Below are 17,951 nucleotides of genomic sequence, written 5' to 3'. Positions count from 1 at the left end.
TCTAGTTGACTAGCTCGTTGATCAACAGATAGTCATGGTTTCCTGACTATGGACATTGGATGTCATTGATAACGGGATCACATCATTAGGAGAATGATGTGATGGACAAGACCCAATCCTAAGCATAACACAAGATCGTGTAGTTCGTTTGCTAGAGCTTTTCCAAAGTCAAGTATCTTTTCCTTAGACCATGAGATCGTGTAACTCCCGGATACCGTAGGAGTGCTTTGGGTGTACCAAACGTCACAACGTAACTAGGTGACTATAAAGGTGCACTACAGGTATCTCCGAAAGTGTCTGTTGGGTTGACACGGATCGAGACTGGGATTTGTCACTCCGTATGATGGAGAGGTATCTCTGGGCCCACTCGGTAATGCATCATCATAATGAGCTCAAAGTGACCAAGTGTCTGGTCACGGGATCATGCATTACGGTACGAGTAAAGTGACTTGCCGGTAACGAGACTGAACGAGGTATTGGGATATCGACGATCGAGTCTCGGGCAATTAACGTACCGATTGATGGAATTGTATACAGTGTTGCCTGAATCCTCGACATTGTGGTTCATCCGATGAGATCATCGAGGAGCACGTGGGAGCCAACATGGGTATCCAGATCCCGCTATTGGTTATTGACCGGAGAGCCGTCTCGGTCATGTCTACGTGTCTCCCAAACCCGTAGGGTCTACACACTTAAGGTTAGGTGACGCTAGGGTTGTAGAGATATGAGTATGCAGTAAACCGAAAGTTGTTCGGAGTCTCGGATGAGATCCCGGACGTCACGAGGAGTTCCGGGATGGTTCGTAGGTAAATAATAATATATAGGAAGTGCAGTTTCGGCCATCGGGAGAGTTTCGGGGGTCACAGGTATTGTACCGGGACCACCGGAAGGGTCCCGGGGGTCCACCGAGTGGGGCCACCTATCCCGGAGGGCCCCGTGGGCTGAAGTGGGGAGGGGACCAGCCCCTGGTGGGCTGGTGCGCCCCCCTTGGGGCCCCCTGCGCCTAGGGTTGGAAACCCTAGGGTGGGGGGGCGCCTCCACTTGCCTTGGGGGGCACTCCACCCCCCTTGGCCGCCGCCCCCTTGGGACATCCCATCTCCAGGGCCGGCGCCCCCCCAGGGGGCCTATATAAAGGAGGGGGGAGGGAGGGCAGCCGCACCTGAAGTCTTGGCGCCTCCCTCTCCCCTTGCTACACCTCCTCCTCCTGTAGTCGCTTGGCGAAGCCCTGCCGGAACTCTGCTGCATCCACCACCACGCCGTCGTGCTGCTGGATCTTCATCAACCTCTCCTTCCCCCTTGCTGGATCAAGAAGGAGGAGACGTCACGCTGACCGTACGTGTGTTGAACGTGGAGGTGTCGTCCGTTCGGCGCTAGGATCTCCGGTGATTTGGATCACGACGAGTACGACTCCCTCAACCCCGTTCTCTTGAACGCTTCCGCTCGCGATCTACAAGGGTATGTAGATGCACTCCCCTCCCTCGTTGCTAGATGAACTCATAGATGGATCTTGGTGAACATAGGAATTTTTTTATTTTATGCAACGTTCCCCAACAATCTACCACGAGATCGTAATGCCTAGAACCCTAGGAGTCTAGCCTATATGATTATGATTGCCTCTACGGACTAAACCCTACGATTTATATAGACACCGGAGGGGACTAGGGTTATACAAAGTCGGTTACAAAGAAAGGAATCTACATATCCGAATCACCAAGCTTGCTATCCACGCAAAGGAGAGTCCCATCCGGACACGGGAAAAAGTCTTCTATCTTGTATCTTCATAGCCCAGCAGTCCGGCCCATGTAAATGGTCCGGACGCTTGAGGACCCCTTAATCCAGGACTCCCTCACCCTCGACCGCTACAGCACGATGCGGAGGGTGAGCTACTCATCGTCGCTCGTCGTCGCCTCACGGACGAGGGCATCCTAGTCAATGTGGTTGTTCTCACTATAGAATCCTTTGCTGCCACCACCGTTGCGGATGCTTGACATGGTAGTGAGGGGACAAAGAGGGATGGGAAGCGACGGGGATCAGAGCGAAGCATGAGAGAGTGAGGTAGGGTTTGGTCCTGGTGGGGATTTCTAGTGGGTTAGTGCATGCCAGCATGGGCCAAGTTGATGTGGCGTACGCGTCCAGGATAAGGGGCCCTTGAGGAGTGTGGTTGGGTCGGAGAAAACTAACACGAACGGTCCATTTGCCTGGTCAATATAGGGAGTCTCGTCGTTGATGTTGTAAGTTTTCATATATAGTTTTTGACCAGGTAGATGTTGGAAGCATAATGGACGGAGCATGTTCATACGTTTCCAATTGTTTACAGCTAATCTATTATATTTTAAGAAAATGAAGGGAGAAGCTAAGTATTACTCACTCCATCCTAAAATAAGGATTTCAACTTTATATTAATTTTAGTATAAAGTTGTACTAAAATTAAAAACGTCTTATGAGACGAAGGGGGTATTAATCAGAAGCCACACGAAGTGGGATACAATATGGATCGTGGGGTGGAACCAGATATGGCGCCCCTCATCCAGAGAATTTGAAAACTTAGCTAGACTATCTGCTTCTATATTAGCCGGTCTTCCTTCAAAAGTAAATTTGGAGGTAAAATTGGACGCTCGCTGCTTGATCTCCCTGAGAATACTCCCATAGCTAACATTTCTATTCTTATAAAAAATTAAGTTGGTGATGATGATGTGTCTGTCATCTTGCAATATAGACCGTCCGATCTATATCTGATGGATAGAAAATAAACTATGACAATTTTGCAAAAAGATACATGCACCTCTCTACACATTTACAGATAAGGACTTCCCTCGTTCATCCCTATCTTAAAACTTCATAAGCCTATAGAACAATATGGCATGGTGGCCATTGCCGGCGTCGGCCATCCCCATGCCTCCGCTCAGTCCGACCACCAGTTACCATCATGCCTCACTCCTCCTCACCTTATCTCTCCTCTTTCTCGAGATATCCTTAGTTTTTACTTATTACTCTTGCATGGGTCAATCACAACAGTTGTTCTGTAAAAAAATGCATCTTGATGTTTCGTGCAATGCATGGGCATCTTGCTAGTATTATATTAAAAATGATGAAATCCTAGGAACGGAAATGGACCCTCAAATAATGAAGCCATAAACAAAGGCCCAATCCGAATCAATCCACGCCTTACCCCACCCAGCCAAGCCCACCTCGTCGCAAAGGTGGAAAATGTAGTGCACGATTATTCGACGAAGCACACGCCACGCTGTACCAAGGACAGCGAAAGATAACGTATAAAACGTAAACATCGCACCGGGACCCAGATGTCAGCGGAAGACAGGGAAACGCCACCGTTCCCTGCGTCTACTCTACTACCCACTCCGCTCCGGCTCTCCCGCCGCACCACCACACGCCAGGCACTACCGGACTACCCCGCCTCGCCAGTGCCGGACGCCGCCGCTATGCCGCCTCCGCTCGGCCACGACGACTCCTGCTTGCTTACCCCGCTCATCCCCGCCACCCCTCCTCTTCCTCCCCGGGCGACCGCGAGGCTCCACCCGCTCCCTCTCCTCGTCGGCGCCTTGTTCGCCACCTACTACCACCTCCTCGTCGCGCCCGCCCCATCGTACTACCAATCCCTCTTCCTCTCACTGGGCTCCAACGACACCGCCGCCGCGCACCTGCGCGCGCTCACCGTCCGCCCCCACCTCGCGGGCACCGAGGCCAACGCGCTCGCCGCCGAGCACGTCGTCTCCACGCTCTCCTCCCTCTCCTTCCCCACCCGCGTCACGCCCTACGAAGTCCTCCTCTCCTACCCCGTCCGTCGCTCGCTCTCCCTCTCCGCGCCAGGCCGCGACGCCACCGCCTTCGCGTTGGTACAGGACACCTACCCCGGGGACCCCTACGCCGCGGCCTCGGCGGAGGTCGTCCCCACCTTCCTCGCCTACGCCGCGTCCGGCTCGGCCGCCGCCGAGGTGGTCTACGCCAACTACGGCCGCACGGAGGACTACGCCTACCTCGCCTCCCGCGGCGTAAACGTCACCGGGAAGGTCGCCCTCGCGCGCTACGGCAAGGTGTACCGTGGCGACATCGTGAAAAACGCCCGTGACGCCGGTGCGGCGGCGGCGGTTATATTCACCGACACCAAGGACTACACGCCGGGGAAGGCCTTCCCGGATGGGCCGTGGATGCCGGCGACCGGCGTGCAGGTGGGGAGCACGTTCAAGGGGGTGGGGGACCCCACGACGCCGATGTGGGCGTCGTCGGGAGGGTGCGAGCGCGTGAGCATCGCGGAGGCGATGGCCACGGACGACATGCCGGGGATACCGGCGCTGCCGGTGTCGGGAAGGGACGGGGAGGAGATACTGCGGCTCATCGGCGGGGACGTCGCGCCAGAGGATTGGCAAGGCGGCGAGGGCGCGCCGGTTTACCGCCTCGGGCCCGGGCCGGCGGTACTCAATCTCACCTATACAGTAAGTTGCTGTCAAGGAGATGACATCTGCCTATGCTCTTTTTGGTTCCACTTCCTGACTTGAGTCGTGCTTGCTTGTTCCTTTCCAGGGGAACGAGACGATAGCTACTATTCAGAATGTTATTTCGGTGATTGAAGGGAAAGAAGAACCAGACAGGTAAACGAAACTCTCCATGTTTCTCCTTTTTGTGGTCAATATCACCAAATGCCAAAACCGCTCACCATTTTTGCCATACACTTCACTTCAATGGGAATTCCACTTCCACTTCAGTGCCCACCAAACCCCCTACTCTGGCTCAACTCCAAATGACTGAGTCAAAATCCGTGCCATAGGTGTGGCAATAGTATGGGTACCCTTGATAACGAAATTTCAACATAATTTTGAAACAGACACCAAGAACCATCTTGGGTTTCAACTGTTTATTAGCACTGATGATTTTGCATGTAAAAGAAATTCAGTACGTAGATAACTACATATCCAGTAATAATTATCATGCACATACAGGTATGTTATTCTTGGCAACCATCGCGATGCGTGGACATTTGGGGCAGCTGACCCAAACAGCGGAACTGCAGCCTTGCTTGAGGTATGACATATTCAGTTGCTCTATGCAACCCCTTTGGTGTAGCCTACTTATGATTTGGTGCAATACATTGGCTTGTTAACTTAAGTTGAATGTAGCTAGCTGAAAGGTTGTCTAAGCTACAAACCAAGGGTTGGAGACCTCGCCGGACCATCATTTTGTGTAATTGGGATGCCGAAGAGTACGGATTGGTCTCTCTCTCTCTCTCTCTCTCTCTCTCTCTCTCTCTCTCTCTCTCTCTCTCTCTCTCCCTCCCTTGGACTATTATCAAGCAGTTCACCTGTCCTTTTCATACTAATTTCCTTACAAAATTGCAGATAGGATCCACAGAATGGGTTGAAGAGAACAGGGCAATGCTAACTTCGAGAACTGTTGCGTACCTGAATGTAGATGTTGGGGTGTCTGGTTCTGGAGTTGACGCGTCAGCCACTCCTCAACTTGATGAATTGCTTAAGCAAGCGAGTAAAAAGGTATAATAATTGAAACAGACATGTCATTTCTGTCAACAGCAAAAATATACAGTAATGTTTGGTTCAGATCCGACCCGCCATGGGGCGCTTTCTTCCATGGTGCCATAGCATTTACGTGAGAAGATCTGGAGGTCTTTATGGCAAGCCACAGTTTGGCCAAGGCCTGTTTCGTTCATAACCATACCTTGCCACATTTGCCACACCTTGACTTAGGCATCCATTTGGTCCCACATGTCAATAACCTAGAAAACTGTGGCACAAATTCCCTTTAGACTAACCAAAGTGGTTCCAATTTTGATGATCTTACCTTGCGTAAATTTGGCAAAAAGAAAAAAAATGTGGCAAACTTTGGCGAGTTTACTAGTTTAGTCACAATCCAAACAGGCCCTTAGTTAGGCACCAATTGCAAGCCGTAACTCGTACATGGCCAAAAACTACGAGCGAGTTGAAATGCATGCCTCATGCAATTATGCCTAGGGGACAATCGAGCAACTAATTTACAATCAGTAATTCCTTTCTCTCTGGCCTGTGCTCGGCTCATTTTGTCATTGCTTATAATTGATACGTTTTGGAAGAAGGAATAGTTTACTGTGTAATGGAATTGTTGTCCGTAGGAAACTAGGAATGTCTAACAACAACAACAAAGCCTTTAGACCCCAAACTAATAAAAACAAAAAAGTGAAATTAGTGATGAGGCTTCTCTATTTCTCTTAATATTCTGTGTTTTCTTTCTTTTCGAGGAAGGTTCAAAATCCCGATAATGGAACAGAAAGTCTGTATGACATGTGGATGGCTTCTGATAGTTCTCAAGTAAGCACTTAATGTTAGCTAAAGCTTGCCACACAAATTTGTTGTCAGTTTTCTGAGCACTGCACATGTACAAGGATATCATGTATAGTTTAGACATAGTTCTGTTTCCATTTTTCTAAGTTCAGGCGTGTGATGCTTCTGCTATACTAGATGCACGTTTAAGATTTCTGACGACACACTTATTTATTAAGATTGGAAGGTTAGGAGGTGGAGGATCAGATTATTCTGCCTTTGTTCAACATATTGGTATTCCTTCAGTCGACATGGCTATTGGATCAGGTTTGTTTTATGTTTTCTATCTGCCTATGTTCAGTAAGTTACATTCCTGAAATGTTTTGCTGTTTGCACTTGAATGATTGTGAATTCTTTTACTAGATCAAATCGAATAAGCGTGCTACTTGTTTGCAGGATACGCAGTGTACCATAGCTTGTATGATGACTTCACATGGATGGAAAAGTATGGAGATCCCATGTTCCGCAGGCATGTCGCAGGTACCCCATAGCAACGAACCTATGCTAAAATTACTAGCAATCTTAAGACCGATGAACATGACAAAAGTTGGGAGTTATGGCTCTGAGGAGCAGTAGGCTGGCATGCAGGGGTCTTTACTAGTTTATTCTTCTCATTGCTTGGTTGATAGTATCTGGTGTGCCTTTTATAGGGAAAACTCAGACTTGATCGCTAAGAATATAAGAACAACTCTAGCAGACCCCGCATCCCGCCGGCCCGCAAAACGCGTTTGCAGTTCACGGAAAAACGTCTTTGCGGGCCGGCGCGGACGGCCATAGAGGCAAACCCCCCAAGCGGACCCGTATAAAAGGATATTCGCGGAATATACTTTTTTTACGGGTCGGCTTTACGGGGTCTGCTCTTGCGCCGTTGCATCCCGCATCCCACCGGTCCACAAAATATCAATACCACACCATAATTATCAATACAACCACAATACAACAATCATCCACATTACAAATAATTATTCAAATCACCGAATACAAATACAAATAATGTAATACAAAACTTGTCCCGAATACAAATGAATGTAAAAATGAGTTTGTTACTGTCCGGCCCTTTGCCAATGATGCTCAATGAGATCCTCCTGAAGCTGAAAGTGGGTGTTTGCATTTTCAATCTCCTTGTATGTTTGAAGAAAAGCTCTAATGCGGTTAGGGTCTCTAGCTGGTTTGACACGGCTGCCCACATTGTTGTAGAAGAATTCCAAGTTCATGCCTCTCTCATCTTCGAGAATCATGTTGTGAAGGGTAACACAGCATGTCATGATGTTCTTCAAGGTCCGCTTGTCCCAAAAATGAGCAGGACCACGAACAATGGCAAACCTAGATTGCAAAACCCCGAATGCTCTTTCAATGTCTTTTCGGGCTGCCTCTTGCACCTTTGCGAACTCACATTTTTTACATTTTTTTTAGTTTTGGGTTCTTTGATGCTCTTGACAAATGTGCACCAAGGAGGGTATATATCATCTGCAAGATAGTACCCTTTTGTGTATTCATGCCCATTGATAGTGTAGTTGCAAGCAGGAGCATCACCACTAGCAAGCCTAGCAAACAAATGAGACTGTTGCAACACATTGATATCATTGAGAGTGTGCGGCATACCAAAGAAGCAATGCCAAATCCATAAATCCTCGGATGCTACGACCTCTAACACAATTGTTGCATCACGAGACTTGCCACAATACATTCCCTGCCATGCCTTCGAGCAATTTTTCCATGTCCAATGCATACAATCAATGCTACCTAGCATGCCAGGCCAACCTCTCCTCTCATTAGATGCCATCAATCTCTTTGTATCATCTTCGTTCGGTGCCCGAAGATATTCGAGACCAAAGACACGGATGATCACTTTGGCAAGTCTACGCACTGACTCAATTGTTGCATCTTCACCAACGCGAAGATACTCATTGGCATAATCAGCCGGAACGCCATATGCAATCACCCGCATAGCTGCCGAGATTTTTTGATATGCACTAAATCCCTTCAAGCCCGCAATATTTCTTCGTTGAGTAAAATACCGACAATTTGCCTCGCAAGCTTGAACAATTTTCACAAAGAGGGATCGGTGCATTCGGCACCTTCTCAGGGGTGCGGTGGATACGTTGGATTCTCCGCGAAATAGTCTTGCATCAACATCTCGTTCCCGAAAGTTTGAGAGCATCATCTCAACATCCGAGTTGTCCGAAACGGACGAATCGGAGAGCAGAAACTTCTCGCACGGGCTCAATTCCATTACATGAACGAGAAGCGCACGCCGCGTCAACCAACTGGGCTCAATTCCATCGACACGAAGCACAAAAAACACTAACCGGCGGCGACGAGGGGCGGCTCGAGGACGGTCGATCCCCGGCGGCGACAGCGACGAGGGGCGGCTCTTCTCGCCGGATCCGCGGGGGCGGTGCAGCCTAGCGGTGGTGAAGGGTGAGGGACGCCCCGGCAGCGCGATTCCGCTCGCAGATTTGGCCGGAATCGGCGACGGCGGACGGGCGGAACCTGTGGTGGGCGACGGCGGAAGGAGATGGGGAAAGGGGCGCGGGCTGAAATGTCCCTCCCGCCAACTGCTTCACTGCGATACGGGGCACCGTAGGGGTGAGGCGGAAACCCGTGAATATGCGGGTTGGGGCCGAGTTTTTGCCGTGCCCCTCAAAAAATTTTGCGGGCCGGCCGCGTTTGCGAGGTCTGTTCGGGCAGGATTTTCCGCGCCGACCCGCATTTTGACGAGTATTTTGCGGATCGGGGCCTTTTGCGGGGTTTGCTAGAGTTGCTCTAAGAGCATCTCCAACAGATCCCCAATCCTATCCCATTTCTATGTATTTAGGGAGTTGAAAAAAAAACCCAGCTCCAATAGATCCCCAATCCCGTCCCATCTTATTGGTGATCATCAATAAATCATCCCAACTCCCCCAATATATAGGGGGAGTTGCCTCTTTCCCAATGCCATGGGGCCCACTGTCGAACACAGCATCACCGCCCTCGTTTCTCCGCCGTTGTCTACCTAAAGAAATATCTCATTGACAAGTGAGGCCCATATGCAATTGGGGATGGGGTTATTGGGGATCTGCGAAAGCAACCATCCCCAATAATCTGAAAATTGTTATTGTGGATCGGTTGGAGATGCGGTTGGAGATGCGCCACTTTCCTAGCAAATCACATTCTTATCGTCCTCCTTCAAGTCTACCCATGACATTACATCCCTCTCCACAAGCAGCTTGTCTTGGAGCTGCTCTTTTATTTGTTGTGCCAGCCCTAAGATGACAAGCTCGATATCAACATAGGTCTCCATGTGCTCCTCTGCCCACTATTTACATTCCTGGACTTCCATTGCAGACAGGAACTTGTATGTGCCCATCCAGCAGGAGGCACAACACAAAAAGTTAGGGAGTATCATGGGACATTGCTAAAACGTGTGAAGCGTACATCTTTTTTTTTTTGAATTTTCTGAAGCGTACATCTTGACCATACCAAGTGAATAAGTGTCTGTCGTGTATACTTGCATACGCCCACTAGCCAAAACTCAAGCTAAAATCATCTCTTCTTGTAGTGGCAAGCATATGGGGGCTTGTTGCTTTGAGGCTTTCAGATGAGGAGATCCTACCCTTCAACTACAGCTCTTATGTACAAGAGCTTGAGGTAACATGTCCTTCAGAACTCTCCCATAAATCATGGAGCAACTTCTTCAGAACTGAGCATCTTTTGTCAGCAATTAGGAGTATATAAATTTGGAGGATCGTGACAGTAGCTCTCTCTTTTGCAGAATGGTGCGGTGGATATAAATAAGAGAGTACTAGGAATGCCTGTCAACTTATCTCCCCTCCACAAGTCGATCGAACAGCTCAATAGAGCAGTGTTGAAAGTGGATTCTGAACTTCAGGTATTGCTGTCTGTTGTTGTTTTGTCATAGTTATAACCCCTTGCTTTCTAAGATCATCTTGGTAACTAGGCTCTGCAAACATGGAAATTTTGGTCCCCATCACAAAACGACCCGTTGAGGGTAAGAGATCTGAATGACCGGCTGATGATGACCGAACGGGCATTCACAGAGAGGGAAGGACTGTCTGGGAGACCATGGTACAAACACATGGTAAGCTGTTGTGGTTTCGGTAAAATACGTTGTTGGTTCATTACATACCATCGTGCTAAAGGAAAAGAAATCTCGCAGATTTATGGACCTTCACTGTACAACGATTATGGAGCGGAAGTGTATCCAGGTGTTGATGATGCCATTCAGACAGCAAAGAAAGCAAATACCACCGTGTCCTGGCAATCTGTACAGCATGAGATCCACAGGATTGCTAGAGTCATCAGCCAAGCCGCGTTAGTCCTAAGTGGAGGGTTGACATGAAGCTTTTTCCTCTGCTGATTCAATTAGCAGAGAGCGTACAGTTTGTGCAAATGTTCCACACATAAGCTATATCACCATAACCACACATGTAACTTTGAGAAAATAACTGTAAAGTTGTCCAGAGATGGTATCTGGACATTATATTTCAGTAAATAATCCTTTCAATATCTATTAACAGTATCCATAACAACCAGGAACAAAAGGCTAATCCAAGCATCATCAAACAAAATGTTTATCAGTACCACTAGCAGAAAGGCCAACAAGTGCAAGACTAGCATTGTGCAGTTATAAAAAATTGTACCCGTAGTTCTTGTGAAATGTTCTACATATGCTATCTGCGCAAGAAACCCATGGCTTGGTAGACGTTGTTGAGGGTGGAATCTGCTATCTCAGAAGCTTTCCCTGCCCCATCTAGCAGAACACTGTCCAAATAACCTGGATCAGACATGATCTCCTCGTATCGAACCTACAGAAAGGTGAAAAGATGAATGTAATAACCAGGGAGCATATGCAAGACTAAATTAATTATACAAGTGACAATAATTTGGTTAACTAATTAGGGTGTATGTTACAATCAGGGATGCAGGCGGACCGTCCACATCTTCGCATCCGTCCACTGGAGATTGAACTAACTAAAGCACGTACATAGGAGTACTACTTTAGTGGCTGATGCGTGATGTGGACTGTATTAATTTCTTTGGTGGACAGATGCGGATGATGCGGGGAGTCTGCATGCATCCCTAGTACAATGATCAAGTATACTTGGATAGGGTGAACATGATCAGACCACACAAATATTAAAGATTATCAGACCTGAATAGGTTGCAGATGATCAATTAAGGCATCCGTAAGGGTAGCCTTGAATGTCCCCCAGTTCATATCTTGGCATTCACTAACAACTTCCTGCAAAAACCAAATGGGTAAATTATGTTTTCTATCAACAACATGATGTTGGTCCATGTGCAGGAGACCCTGTTTCATGTTCTGGCTGAGCAGGTGTACTATTCAAGCATGCAAAAGTGACCTCTTTCGTTTTTCCAGTGATGATCTGGTAGACTGAGAGAAGATTTTTGCATTCTGGCCTCTCTGGGTTGTCGAATTCCAAGCTGGAGCGTACAAGTTGAGTGACATGAATTCGTTACCCATGGCTATATTAATTCAAACTGCGGTGAGAGGGGAAGGAGAGGCTACAAACCCAGGGAGCGAGTCAGTTTTGCAGCGTTTGATTTTGTTCACAATCACCTGCAAAGCGTCAGAGATCTTTCAGAACAAATCAAAATGCATAAACCTATAAACATAAACACGGTCAGTTGATGGAAGAAAATAACACAAAAGCAGAACACTGAATTCATATTACACTGAACTTACATCTTTTGGGTCAAGAAGGTTAATGCGAGACAGATCTGAAGGAGCAGACTTCGACATCTACCGTCAATAAACAGAATATTATTAGTACAGTACATACATATACATAGATCATATTGAGGAGGTAACTAGAATATGTGCATAGAATCAGCTCTGCAAATACTATGTATGTGATCAAGGAGGAACATCTAGACTAGCAGTATAATAAGCATAAGAGAAGTATTAACTTTAGTTCGTGATCAGGTAAATGATACAAGGTGTTGTATTAATTTAGACTAGAAGAAATGATACCTTGGAGAGACCATCAGTTAAGGACATCACACGGGCCCCTGCTGGAGGGATAAGGGCTTCAGGAACCTAAACATATAACCCAGAAAGTTCCGTAAGAAAAAGTACATAACACCCTTCGCTCAAGGTGTTGTATCTTGAAATGATGCCAAATCATGTGTACGCATGACTACACACACCTTAAATAATGAACCGCCTCTCCTGCAAACACATAGACATGACATTATCATACTGAGACAGCTACTGGTATCGCAAAAGATGTACGGAATAATTTAGGTTTTCTCACCCTCCTAATTTCTTCCACTTTCTTCCACCATATAGATTATTTACACGTTCAGAAATTTCACGAGTTAATTCCAAATGTTGTGTCTGATCTTCCCCAACAGGTACCAGATCGGACTGCAACCATTCAAACCAGCTATTGTTGAGATCAATGCAAGGAACGCAGTGTAAAAGCACAAAGGTTGAAGTTGAATTATATGCTAATAATACGAGCTTTTACACTAGGACTAACATAACAAAATGGTAGACACAAACAAACTTTACCTGGTACAGAAGGATGTCAGAAGCCATTAGAACAGGGTACGTCAAAAGTGCCACTCCAACATTTTCATTACCCTGGTAATTTAAGAGAACATGAGCAATGCAATACATTTCTAATCTAACAAATTTAACAACATGATGGAAGTTGCAGACGGACTTGTTTGACATGCATAAAATAAAACCTGGGTTCATCTGATCACTAAAAATATGGAACTAATGCTTGGCAATGCTAGAACTAACAATTTTGATAAAGTACAGAAAAACTTTGGTGTCCAGTAAGCAATCTTGATGACCAAATGAAACACGTGATAAAGAATTATAAGACACAACATATGACATATCAAAGAAAATAGTAATATATTAGAAGAAGAATATTTACCCCTGATTCAACAGTGCATTGAACCCTTCAAGTGTAGAAGTTAATAACTTAAGGTCTAGTCATCATTACATGCAACTACTCTCGCAAGAATGATGTCATGTAAATATGATCATACATCAGTGGACAACGAGCACCAGTATTCTTAATCAGTATACTGTAAGGAGCACTACATTTAGTGTTTTCCCTTCCTTTCATTGCTCAGTAGGATATTATAAATCACAAGGGAACATATACCAATGCATATTATTGGTGTAGAGATTTTTTTAACTGCAGGTTATTCATATCAGTCCTGAACTGCGAAGGTGCTATTTTTCGACTACCAAATAATCTCCACAACATAGGAAACATGTCTATTTGTGAAGTGAACTGTCATTTTTTAAAATTACTTCTGCACTATGATGATTTATGAGAGCTAAAACATAAGTTGACAGTGAAGCTATCGTACAGCGAATGACGCACCGCCTTGCGTGATTTCTCTTTGAACTGAATCATTTTATTCAGCCAACCAATAGGAGTTGAAGAACTCAGCAGCCACATCAGCTCAATATGGGCACGGACATGAGACTGTACAAAAATTGAAGCCTGGAAACACACAAAGTATCATAAAACGTTCAGCACCAGAAAGCTATCCACTGGCAGGAACACCAAAACAGAGCATAAGTAAGCATACAAAGCAGACCTTGGAGCTATCAATGCCGCATGCTAGATAAATTGCAGCGGTGCTTCTTGTAGCTTTAGATAGCTCTGGTGCATCATATGGCAAAGTAATCTGCACATTTTTTAACATAGTGGTAAACATAAATTATCATATGTTAAGCTAGGCAGCTAGCCAAATGAATCATGAAGATAAATCTTTTTAAAAAATCATTATAAAAATAGTCAAACATGAACATTATGCAACTGCTTGTGTTCTTGTAAGAGAACTCTGTAGTTCAGATATACAGCATTAACACTGCTTGGTTAACATAGAGGCTGTGCTTTTTATACTTCTTGTAAGGGAGTACTTCATATTGTCTGATTATACGTTGTGATGAACCTCAGGTATCACACAAAGATCTTGCAGTTGTAGGCTTGTAGCTTGTGTTAGACGGGTATCCAACTATACAAGGTAAAATGAAGCATTCCAGTTTGATCAAAACACTGAATAAATTAGAAAAGGGAATGCCGATACCCGATAGCTAGCTTGTGTTAATAGGTTATTCACAACCAACTACATACTACACAAACCTATTGCGCTTTTGTTGTAGGGTGGCCATGAGATGCTTACCGCATGCAGGTCCACAATGAAAAAGAATGTCTCATACAAATCCTGCAAGGAATTATCAAAAAAATAAAGGGTAAGAAGATGTTAAACATAGATAAAATGAACTATTAGTTCAGCACTGGAAAAGTAGTTGTTGAAACACATCTCAACTAGATGAAGGTGGAAGAATATCATAACTGAACCAGCCTTGCGGTTACATTGTTTGATTAATATTTTCTGGTTTCATTGCTTTGATAATTTTCTTTTTGAGACACTAACAGTAAAGCCAAAGCACTTGCAATATACAGTTTGATAGAACAATGCAGTTACAAATTAAAATATGCAGTACCTGAAGTGCAACCCAGTTCTTAATAGCGCCAAGATAATTTCCAAGGTGCACCATTCCTGTTGGCTGTACACCAGAAACTACTCTTTTCCTGCAGTGGGTAGGCAGATAGATTGTTGTTCGAATTAGAAAAGAAGAAACAAGTAAATGGATTTATCAGAGCTACATGTGACCTTGCTATACAAATATCAACATGGACAAATTCAACATTAGGATATTTAAACATCACAATAATATCAACATTTTATTGCTCTACAGAGAGTTGCAATGAGATTTGTATACTGGTATGAGACCCCAATAGGGGAAGTAGTATATGCACACAAAAAAGGTCAAGAATTCCCTTTCTTTGCAAAACTTATAAGGATCTCTTAGTAGTGAATGAATAATGCCATTCATATATAATCTTACAGTGCTGCTTAGTGTGAAAACTTGGCATTGGCTTATTGAACATGTATGATTTTTATGTTCAACTTAGGGTTGCATTATGCACACATGTTAAGCACAGAAAACCAAATGATTACTGCAACAATGAGTATGGTGGGATGAAAAGTGAAGTGAAGCCTAACTGGTATGGCCAGCTTGCTCCATCCAAAAGGAGGTATTCACTGTACGGTTTGCAGGAAGTAGATTGCAGTCGGCAACAACAACTCTAGCAAGTCATGCGTAGGCATTTCCAACCCTCCAACAGATGTGGAAAGGCATGCATTGGTATATCGTGATGTAGCATTGCATCATACACCCGCGGTGCACAACTGAAGCACACTCTCTAGCATTGCATTCACAATTGAAGCAGCATCCACGTAACCTAACCTCCAACCGAATGCAGGCAATCACGTGTGCCCCAAGGTCCTCACGCCGCACGAAACTACACGAACACGAATCGGAGGAGCAGAGCCTAGCAGACGCATTACGTCGAACAGCACAGGGGCAAGGGCAGAGGCGCGGGCTGGGCTTACTTCCTGGCCGGGGGAGCAGGCGCCTCATCGGCCGAGGCGGTGGCTTCAGCCGCGCTGCAGTTGAGACGGAGAGCGCGTAGGCGGGAAGGCAGCGCTCCTCCTCGGGCGCCACTCCTCGACCTGCGCGCGAAGCCCAAACGGCGGGAGAGATTAAAAAAAAGGCATCAGCGTCAGCTCCGAGAGCCCAAGCGTTCAGAGCGCGCGCGGGAGAGAGAACAAGGAGGAGAGTGCACGTACGCGAGGAGAGGCGGGCGGTGGAGGATGTGGGAGAGGAGCGCGCGGCTCATGGTGTTGCTCCCGGTGCACTGCTCTGCTCTGCTTCGGATTTGGCCGCGGCTCCGGATGGAGGAAGGAGGAGAGCGAGCCGCACGCAGGGCTGACGGGGCGGGTTGGGTTTTGAGATGAGGACCGAGCGGGCCGGGCTGGGAAGGACCTGTGTTTTTACACCTTCTCATATATCCCTCTAAACTTTAAAGTTTAAAACCATATTATTTTTACCTTAAAATTTCACAAAATCGGATAAATGTGGCCCTTGGGTGGTTTTCGGGATAAATGAAGGTGATTTTAGCGGAAGAGAACGGGGGAGGAGAAGACATAGGAGGAGGCGGTGCCCAAACGATGGCAACATGTCCGCACTCTGCGAGACCTACTGCAAGGGCGACACCATCAAGCACATGGTGATCGGCATCCTCCTGCTCCATCTCACTTGCTTCTCGCAATACGCGTTGTGCGGCCTCAACCTCAGACTCAACGGGAGTTGGTGGCCTCCAGTGGGTGTCAGCCTCACCGTATCGATCGTCATCTGTGCGTCGGCCCTCGCCAACCTCTACAATAACCTCACCCCCTCGACAAAGACTAAGAGGTCCAGACTGCAATGATGAGGAACCTGCTACTTGTGAGCTGCGTTGGGATTTACCCGAAGAGGAGAGGATATGCAGTACAGTAGAGATAAGTATTTCTCTCAATTAAGAATCAAGGTGAAGAATTACACAAAACCTCGTGAACACCACCTGCACACACACAAAATACGTGCACCCAATGCACAAGAGCGTTGTCAATCCCCTTGGAGGTTATTTGCAAGGATTAAATCTTGTAGTGGTAGATAAATAAATTGCAAAGATAAAATAAAATTAAATAGAAAATTGCAGCAAAGTATTTTTGTGTTTTTATATATGATAAAGGTAGACCTGGGGCCAAAGTTTTCACTAGAGGCTTCTCTCTCGAGCACATAGCATACAGTGGGGGAACAAATTACTGTCGGGCAATTGGTAGAAAAGTGCATAGTTATGACGGTATTCAAGGCAATGATCATGTATATAGGCATCACGTCCGAGACAAGTAGACCGACTCCTGCCTGAATACACTACTATTATTCCACCAATTGACCGCTATCTAGCAATGCATTTATGGTGTTAAGTATAAAACAAAGTAACGCGTTAAAGCAAGATGGTATGATGTAGACAAAGTAAATCCAATCAATATGAATAAACCCAAACATTTTACCCTTAATGGCAATAATACAAATATGTGGCTTGTCCCCTACTTTGTCACTAGGATATAGAGCACCGTAAGATTGAACTCATTACAAAGTACCTCTCCCACTAAAGATAAATCAATCTAGTTGGCCAAACCAAACGGATAGATCAGAGAGTAATACAAAGCTATAACAATCATGTATAATAAAGCTCAGAAAAGACTCCATTAATATTCATAAATATTCAGATCATAAATCGACAATTCACCGGATCCCAACGAACACACTGCAAAAGAAGATTATATCGGATAGAACTCCAAGAATATCGATGAGAATATTGTATTGAAGATCAAAAAAAGAGAAGAAGTCATCTAGCTACTAGCCATGGACCCGTAGGTCTACGGTGAACTACTCACGCGTCATCACAAAGGGCAGCAAGGATGATGTAAAAGCCCTCTGTGATCGATTGTCCCTCCGACAGAGTACCGGAAAAGGCCTCAAGATGGGATTGCAGAAGAATGGAGACTTGCGGCGGTGGAGAAAGTATTTTGGGTGGCTCTCTGTTGGTTTCTCAATATTAGAGAATTTATAGAGGTGGAATTAGGTCAGACGGAGCCACGAGGGGCCCACAAGGCATTAGGGCCTTGCCATCTCCCCATTTACCTTCTCGTCTCCTCCCTGAAGCTTCT

The 17,951-nt window shown here is 46.0% G+C and overlaps 2 protein-coding genes across 4 annotated transcripts; one reads left to right on the top strand and one right to left on the bottom strand.

The window, feature by feature from the left end:
* The first annotated feature begins 3,382 nt into the window (after positions 1-3,382).
* LOC119276838 (probable glutamate carboxypeptidase LAMP1) lies at positions 3,383-10,837 on the top strand. Of its 2 annotated transcripts, XM_037558003.1 has the most exons (12): positions 3,384-4,451; positions 4,540-4,607; positions 4,956-5,037; positions 5,133-5,225; positions 5,352-5,504; positions 6,249-6,314; positions 6,506-6,593; positions 6,723-6,806; positions 9,868-9,956; positions 10,081-10,197; positions 10,267-10,407; positions 10,486-10,837. In XM_037558003.1, exons 1-12 carry the CDS (start codon positions 3,441-3,443, stop codon positions 10,666-10,668), a joined length of 2,175 nt encoding a protein of 724 aa, XP_037413900.1. In that variant the 5' UTR covers positions 3,384-3,440; the 3' UTR covers positions 10,669-10,837. The 2 variants fall into 2 exon arrangements, with proteins under 2 accessions (XP_037413901.1, XP_037413900.1); XM_037558004.1 differs by lacking the exon at positions 6,249-6,314 and having other exon boundaries at positions 3,383-4,451.
* LOC119276839 (tryptophan--tRNA ligase, chloroplastic/mitochondrial-like) lies at positions 10,772-16,179 on the bottom strand. 2 transcript variants are annotated; one of them, XM_037558005.1, is made up of 15 exons: positions 16,026-16,179; positions 15,789-15,938; positions 14,836-14,923; positions 14,511-14,552; positions 13,923-14,012; positions 13,703-13,825; positions 12,868-12,939; positions 12,608-12,720; positions 12,501-12,522; positions 12,325-12,390; positions 12,037-12,093; positions 11,864-11,910; positions 11,693-11,774; positions 11,482-11,571; positions 10,772-11,134 (listed from the first exon to the last, which is right to left on the bottom strand). In XM_037558005.1, the coding sequence occupies exons 1-15, from the start codon at positions 16,073-16,075 to the stop codon at positions 11,000-11,002; spliced, it is 1,227 nt and encodes a 408-aa protein (XP_037413902.1). In that variant the 5' UTR covers positions 16,076-16,179; the 3' UTR covers positions 10,772-10,999. The 2 variants fall into 2 exon arrangements, with proteins under 2 accessions (XP_037413902.1, XP_037413903.1); XM_037558006.1 differs by having other exon boundaries at positions 15,789-15,908; positions 16,026-16,178.
* Between the last annotated feature and the right edge of the window lie 1,772 nt (positions 16,180-17,951).

This window comes from Triticum dicoccoides, chromosome 3B (genome assembly GCF_002162155.2).
Source record: "Triticum dicoccoides isolate Atlit2015 ecotype Zavitan chromosome 3B, WEW_v2.0, whole genome shotgun sequence".
In the NCBI taxonomy this organism is placed as follows: domain Eukaryota; kingdom Viridiplantae; phylum Streptophyta; class Magnoliopsida; order Poales; family Poaceae; genus Triticum; species Triticum dicoccoides.
Note: the sequence above shows the minus strand (reverse complement) of the source record. Positions and strands in the feature narration are given on the sequence as shown.